General features: G+C 44.0%; 1 protein-coding gene across 3 annotated transcripts; it reads left to right on the top strand.

The window, feature by feature from the left end:
* Window positions 1-703: 703 nt before the first annotated feature.
* On the top strand, window positions 704-3,263 carry LOC115636907 (actin-85C-like). 3 transcript variants are annotated; one of them, XM_030537615.1, is made up of 2 exons: window positions 704-713; window positions 2,152-3,263. In XM_030537615.1, exon 2 carries the CDS (start codon window positions 2,271-2,273, stop codon window positions 3,261-3,263), a length of 993 nt encoding a protein of 330 aa, XP_030393475.1. In that variant the 5' UTR covers window positions 704-713; window positions 2,152-2,270. The 3 variants fall into 3 exon arrangements, with proteins under 3 accessions (XP_030393475.1, XP_030393476.1, XP_030393474.1); XM_030537616.1 differs by lacking the exon at window positions 704-713 and adding an exon at window positions 2,024-2,039 and having other exon boundaries at window positions 2,158-3,263; XM_030537614.1 differs by lacking the exon at window positions 704-713 and having other exon boundaries at window positions 2,130-3,263.
* The last annotated feature ends 4,585 nt before the right edge of the window (window positions 3,264-7,848 follow it).

A 7,848-nucleotide genomic window follows, 5' to 3' on the forward strand; every position in this document is an offset into this window, starting at 1 on the left:
GAAGATCTCAAAGCATCAGTTCCTCCTGCAAAGCATCTGTTTCTCTCTCCCTCACCACAACCCATCCCCATTTGACAAACTGAATTTTAAAATGATGTCATGTCAGAAGAGACACAGAGGCATTTTTAGCATTTTGCATCACTGCTCTTTTCTGAGGTTCGTCATCAAAGGGCTGAATAGTGATTAAAAATATATATACTCATTTTTACAAGCCTGCCATGGACACCTGCATAGTGTTATAAATGTTCCAGACCTGGCTCTGAGTTCATTTATGCTGATTTTAAGTAGGCACAATTCCACTCACTTCAGTAGATTTACCCCTGAGTTACAGAGTACACCAGAGTAACTGAGATCGGTATTTAGCCCGCCATGTTTGTGAGAACCAAAGATTAATTAGGGACAGCAGGTCAGGATTTTGGGTTGACTGGCTGAATCATCAAAGGTTCTAGAGTCATGTTGATTATTGAAAGAAATATGACTCAGTATCTTCTTATATATGTTCTTAAAACACTTACACAAACAAAAATAAAATCGAAAAAACCAAAGTTATGCTACTGTTAATAATAATAAATGTAGACTGAAGCAATACAACTGATCAAGTAATCAGTAAGTCAGTCTCAACAAATTAACCTTACCCTTGATTCTTATGACTCGCACACTTGCATCCTCCATCCACCTTGTAGCGCCTCCCTCTAAGGTCTCTGGACAAGATAGTGGATCCCTGCAACTTGGTCCAATCAGTTTCAAACTAGGTCAGCCTTAAGGTAAGTCTACACTACCTGCCAAATCGGCAGTCTTATCTAGACGCAATACATTGATCCCCGAATACGCTCCCTGTCGACTCCAAAACTCCACCAGGGCGAGAGGCGGAAGTGGAGTCGAGGGGGGAGCGACAGCCATTGATCCCGCCCCACGAGGACGCGAAGTAAGTCAATCTAAGTCGATCTAAGATATGTTGACAAGTTGCATATCTTAGCTCAATCCCCCCCTCAGTGTAGACCAGGCCTTAGCAAGCATCAATTTGGAAGAGCGGTGCTTCAGTCAGCCATTTAAAAAATATTCAGTGTTTTAAATACCACAGAAACACTGAACCCAAGCCTCCCCGCTCCCGAAAATGGATACATTTGGGGAAACTGGCATGGACTTATCCTGGTGAAAAGGATTTGAGATGACCTTGAGTCACCAGTTTATAGATAATTCAACACAAAAATCCTATTAAAAACAGCTGATTGGCTAGGTTCTTTTTCAACAACCAGTCACTCAATTTTCATCCAACTGCAAATGAAAAAATAAGTTTGAACAACTTATGATCCATGTCATTCTCACAAACAAGACAATTTATGGTTACCTTTATATTTTGGAACTGGCCATTATTGCAAACAAGAACATTTACAGTAATCTTTCTATCTGAGAACTGGGCTGCAAGTCAAACACTTTATCTTCTGGAATCCTCATCTTGAGACGTTACTTTAAAAGTTATCAAGATGAAACCCATGCAAGCTGTACAATGTTTAAAATTAATTTAAGGTCTGTATACCCACATGGGCCACTTCTCTAGCATATTTTGGATTCTAGTTACATAGGAGCCATGCAACTAGGTGTCTGTTTTTCCACAGCTTTCTTTACCTCATGGAGTTATTCTATTACCTCATGGAGGGGACTCAGAACATGGGGTTATGTCTTCTCAGGATGTTTCCATCATCAAGGAACTGGATAGTCACGAGAAGACCAAATATCATGTTAATTAGGCATTAACAACTGAGTTAAAACAAAAATATAATATAAGCAAATACAAGCACTAGAACCTGTCCCCACTGTATGTGATGGTCTGGGACTGTGTTGTGCCTCTGTTATAATTCATCTGGGAGCATAAGAATGGCTCAGTCATAGGGAGAGAAGCAAAACTCTTCATACTGGTGACTTTCAGGGCATTCTCCCAGGCCTTTGGGAAGGGAGCAATATTCATTAGGTGGCCATGACAATCTGTTAGCTCAGGGGGACTCAGAGGAATGTTCCCATTTGTGACTCTCAGGAATCTAGAATATGTAACTAGACATTCTATGTCACCCAAGCAGAAGCACAGAACCAGAGAGAGGGCTGCCTGGAGACTGCTTCTGTCTTGCCAGAGAATGTCTGAATCCAAGATCTTAGATCTCCCCGCTGTGATTTTTGACAATGGATCTGGGCTGTGCAAAGCCGGCCTGTCGGGAGAGCAGGCACCAAGGTCAGTCATCGCTACTGTTGTCGGCTACCCCAAATCCAAAGCGATCATGTTTGGAGCTGGTCATAGGGAATATTATGTTGGAGAAGAAGCCCAGTCCAAGAGGGGCATCCTATCTTTTAAGTATCCAATGGAACATGGCATAGTTACATCGTGGGAGGACATGGAGAAGATCTGGTGGCATTTGTTTAAGCATGAACTCAAGATGAAGCCCAGCGAGAGGCCAGTGTTACTGACCGAGGCTCCACTGAACACAGTGTCGAACCGAGAAAAAATGGCCGAGATCATGTTTGAAGGTTTCCAGGTGCCTGCCATATTTGTGGCTCTCCAAGCTCTGATGGCCCTTTATGCTTCAGCCCGCACGACGGGATTAGTGCTGGACAGTGGAGATGGCGTGACCCTGACAGTCCCTGTCTACAAAGGCCACTGCTTGCTCCATGGTGTTTCCAGGCTGGATTTTGCAGGCAGAGATATTACTAAATACCTTGCTCAGCTGCTCTTGGAGACTGGATGTTCCTTCGTGAGCACGGCAGAGAAGGAAATTGTGAAGGACATAAAAGAGAAACTGTGCTTTGTGGCAGTAGAACCCAGCCAAAAAATTCAGGAAAAGCCCAACAGGCTTGGACGGGAGTATATTCTCCCAGATGGCAATGCCATCAAGATTACCGACCAGCTGTTCAGAGCTCCTGAAACCCTTTTTGTGCCAGCTAATGCTGGCATAGAGGCACCAGGCATTGACAAAATGATCCTTCAAAGTGTTATGAAATGCGATGGAAATATCCATCCTGATATCATGAGGAATGTGGTATTGTCAGGCGGGTCGACCCTTTTCCGAGGTCTCAACGAGAGACTTCTAAAGGAGCTGCAAACTCAGAGCCCCAGCGCAATCCCTGTAAAGATCCTAGCACCCCGAGATAGGATGTACTCTGTGTGGATTGGGGCTTCCGTCCTCACCAGCTTAACATCATTTAGGGACATGTGGGTCACGAGTGAAGACTACAGGAAAACTGGACCATCTGTGCTTCAGAGAAAATGCTTCTGAGAAGACCAACCATCCAGAAAAACACAGCACCAACCTGAACAGCTGGAGAGCAGCTAATAAATTATCGCAAAAATAATTGATTTGTAGTAAGTGATTTTATGGCTTGGTAAAGAAAGAGCCCTTGTTCAGTGCCTCTTTTTTTGTTGCTATCCAGCTTGCTGGTTTTAATTCTATAAATGTGTTGATCCTTGCTGGAACTGCAAATAGTTTGTCAGACTTTTAAACTCTACAGAACAAGCCACCTCCATCGTATGTCTGGGAGGGCTGGCTTACTGCCCTTCACAGTAAGTTACCAAAAGGAAGAAAGAGTCTGCTGATGGAAAAATAGAGGGCTCTGGTGTACTGCTGACCCTTTGCAGTGGCACTGGAAGTCTCTCGTGGTAGCCATGGTGAGCCTGGAAGAAGACCAGAAAGAGTTGAGCTTTTAAGTTTGTTATTCTATATGAAAAGAAGTTGGTGGAGTTGTTAAAGGAAGGGCCTGGGTATTAAGGTTCCTATGTTCCATTCCAAGCTATGCCATTGATTAGCCACACAACACCAGGTTAATCACTTCACCCTCACTGCGCCTCAGTTTACCTTTCTATGGTTTACCCCTCTATTCAGATAACTTCTTAGAGCACAAAGACAAGGTGATGCTTAATTAAAATATGTAAAGTAATCTGAGATCCGTGGGTGAAAGGTGTTGATTTCTGGTTATTGTTTTTTTTTTCTCATGAGATCCCCTGACAAGTTTTGCAGAGTCAGGAGCTTGGATGAAGTTCAAATATCCACACATGTAGGTGCCTGTCTTAAAAGGAGAACCACTACATAGAACCCACCTCTATATTCAAGTCCTACTTCCAACTGCTAACTGCCCACAGTAACTACTGCAGCAGATCTTCAACTGGTGTGCGTTGTGTTAGCTGTAGGTGAGGGGTGACTGTCCAAAGTAGGTTTCAGTGTTAGCAGCTGTGCCCCCTACCCTAGCAGCCCTGCTCCCCTAATGTGCAACTACTAGTCTCCTTGGAGAAAGGTCTTTCAGAGACTGGTCTAGATGATTCAGTTAAACAGAAGGGAACGCTCTTCTGCTCACCTCCAGGTGACCTTCCGTTCCACAAGCTATGGCTCTGCTCAGCTGTTCCTCCCACAGTTCTGACTCCAGTAGCGTGACCAGACAGCAAGTTTGAAAAATTGGGACAGGGAGTGGGGGGTTAATAGGAGCCTATATTAGAAAAAGACCCCAAAATCGGGACTATCCCTATAAAATCGAGACATCTGGTCACCCTGGACTCCAGCCTCTCTTCAGCCGGCACTGCCTGTTGTGCTGAAAGCTGAGATGGTTTCACCACATTGGATAGCTGACCACAGGGCCTGGGATGAGACCCACCTAAAGGTATTTTCACTTGTGAAGCAGCTAAAGGATTGAACCAGAGAATTCATGAGGTAAAAGTTTAGTGGTTTGATTCGCAGCATCACCTAGCCCCTTAGGGCTGAGATTGTTGAGATATACGTTACTCCATTAAGTTAATGTACATGCTCAGAGCGCTTACAGAGCTGTTATGAAATCTGATTCAGCGATCTTAAATCTTTGTTCTATTACAGCATGTTACCTTTTAGCAGCCCACTGGAAATGTGTAAACAAACGAGGTACAACTGTAGACAGTTTAAATATTTTACAGCTCACTGACTTCCATATGAGAAGGGATTTACAGTAACTTAAGTGTTCAGACTCCTGCTACAATAATCCAATGCAGATAAAAATGCAAAACACATAGTCCTGAAAAGCATGGGAAATCTGACAGAATGGAGCACCTCACAGTTGTTGTTGGCATGGGAAAAACAAAGAGAACTATTTTCTTGCCAACACAGAGCCAAAGAGAAACACAATCACATTCCATTAGCAGAGAAAGTGAGGAACTCACAGACATCAATACACTCCTTTAATAACGTTTCTCACCTAGCAGCCCAGAGAGTTAGCTGGTGTAAACCAGTGAGAGCAATGGCCATTTACATCAGCTGAGGATCTGGCCCACAGTATCTAGCGCCTTTTATATGAGGCTCTTAAGCCCTTATGAAAGTCATATGACTCCCACCCTGTGAAGTGGGCCTTGCTGAGTCCATTTTACTGAGAAGTGACTTGCTCACACAGCAAAACTGCATATTGGACCCAGGAGTCTAGACTCCTAATCACTTTCTTTAACCGCTGGCCTACACTGATCTTCAAAGGGACCAAGTTTCCACTCTGTAGTGCTCACCTGGCATTCCTGCCCTACTCTTATTTCAGTTTTACTTTAAGAAAGCCTTGGGTCTTTTGCCTTAAACGTTTTGAAGTAGCACCCTCCTCCCAGCCCTGGGTCTGCCACTGTGGAGCCATGACCCCCCTGCCTTAATCCATTCCTGCCTGTGCTGTACTTTGCCTCTGGATAGCTAGAGATCGTCATTCACCAAGGTCGTTAGTCTTGCCAACATCAAGAAAGGAAGGAAGGTCTTGTGGTTTACATCCTCCATTTGGGTTCAGGAGATCTGGCTGTAATTTCTGGCTCTGCCACAGCTGCCTTGTTCATCTTTGAGCAAGCAACTTAATCTCTGTGTGCCTCAGTGCCTCGCCTGTAAAATGGGGATCATAATCTTTCTTTTGACTCACTTGTCAAGTTAGCTTGTAAAATCTTTGGGGCAGGGACCATCTCGTATTATGTACAGCCCCTAGCACAATGCAGTCCTGATTTTGGTTGGGGCCACCACATTTTGCCATAATAAATCTTTCACCAGCACAAAAATAGACTTTAAACTAGAGATGTGGCTGTGTGAGAGAATCTGTGCCCACATTCCCAGGCCCCTGGGTCTTCAAGAAAAAAACACCATCATTTGAGAAGATGACACAGGGATGTATAAACATATTTACTCGCTACTGGCAATCGTCTCCCCCACATCCCCCACATCTAGCTTAGCTTCCAACCTAGCAATGGTGCCTCACTTTCTTTTAAATGTCAATTCATCATTTTGTACATTCCCTGGGCTGAACAAATCTGCAGGTTTTATTGCCCGTGTGCATCCGAACATATCAGGCTGGGACAATGCAAACTGAGTACCCAAAACAATGTGGTTATTGTCACCCTGCCTATTGCTGGCTTCAAGGTCTTGCTAAATGTAGGAGAGCTTTCCCACCTCTGACCCGTGCCCGTTATCATATGCACAGCAAAAGGTTTGGGCTACACTAGACACATCATAATTTTCTCTGTTATTCCAGTAGCCTGGTTCCTTCCCCTTTCCGCTTTGCAGCAGCATCAAAACTCTCTTGTAAAAAAAGAGGTGACCACACTCCTGTTCCTCTTACAGGTAGTGAGACATTAAGGGGTGCCAGCAGGCAGCTTGTGCTTAAAGCAGGAAGTGAAGGATCTTAAGCCAGGTAGGTTGCTTTCCAGCTGAGTCTATTGCAGAAGGAGCTGGGGGCGGGAAACTTGAGTGGAGGAAACCAGGGCAGAAAGAGAGAGAGAGAACAGGCCCGTGCACAATCTGCTACATGCTAGCAGGAAAAAAATGTTCTTAGGCACATGGGTCTGATACCTGGAGCAGTTCCTGTGGTCCACCTAGCCGAGTGTCCTGTCTCTGATAGTAGCCTTACCAGATATGTCAGAGGAAGGTGTAAGAACCCTCTCACTAGGCAGAGAGATCTTGAGAGATGCCCTCATGAACTAGGTCTAAAAGTGAGCTCTTATCAGTGGGTCTCAAACTTCTGTACTGGTGACCCCTTTCAAATAAGCCTATGAGTGCGACCCCCCCCTTATAAATTAAAAACACTTTTTTATATAGTTAACACCATTATAAATGCTGGAGGCAAAGCAAGGTTTGAGGTGGAGGCTGACAGCTTGCACCCTCCCTATGTAATAACCTGGCACCCCCGTGAAGGGTCCTGACCCCCAGTTTGAGACTCCCTGCCTTACATAGTGTAGGAGAGAGGGAGAATATGCCAGTAGAGGCAGAAAAATAGCTGGCCTCAATTTCCTTCTCCTCTAAATGGATATAGTTCCATCAACTTCATTTACTCCAGTAGAGAGTTTGGCCCAGCTGCCTTCATTTTTGACTTTTGTGCTTCTGGGAGTGCATTAGGCTGTGATGAATTTGACAGTAAAGGGTTAAGAATGTTCCTGTGTTTTGCTCTGTAGAGGTGTTGCTAAGTTAAGTACTATTTTCCTCTTGTTGAGAGAAGTTCTGTATTCATTACATCTACACAACCGGATTTTTATTAAGCTGTTCCACACAAGTATTACGTTTTTTTTAATTTGGAAAACTTCACAGTGCCTTTTTTGACACACACTAAAGTTAGCTTTGCTGAGATTCATTAGCCTCCTTTTCCCCAGTGTGTAAGTGGATACCTCTCAGTTATGCAACTTCGAGGTGCACAACTATGAAAAGCAGCAGAGGCAGCCAAAAAAAGCATTGTTCTGCGCTCAGACGTGTAAAATATTCATATTCAATAATAATAATAAAAAAACTTAATAAAAATTTCATAAAGGAAAATAGGCATTGTCACTCAGTTCCCAGGGCTGTAGCAGCAGGCCACAGTGTTACTTGGGGGGTTGAATGTTTTTTTTCACTCCGTTAATGC

Source organism: Gopherus evgoodei, chromosome 18 (genome assembly GCF_007399415.2).
Source record: "Gopherus evgoodei ecotype Sinaloan lineage chromosome 18, rGopEvg1_v1.p, whole genome shotgun sequence".
Lineage (NCBI taxonomy): Eukaryota > Metazoa > Chordata > Testudines > Testudinidae > Gopherus > Gopherus evgoodei.

Bases quoted from the DNA above. Each gene is read 5' to 3' on its own strand.
- LOC115636907 (XM_030537614.1), top strand. From the start codon at position 2,130: ATGTCTGAATCCAAGATCTTAGATCTCCCCGCTGTGATTTTTGACAAT.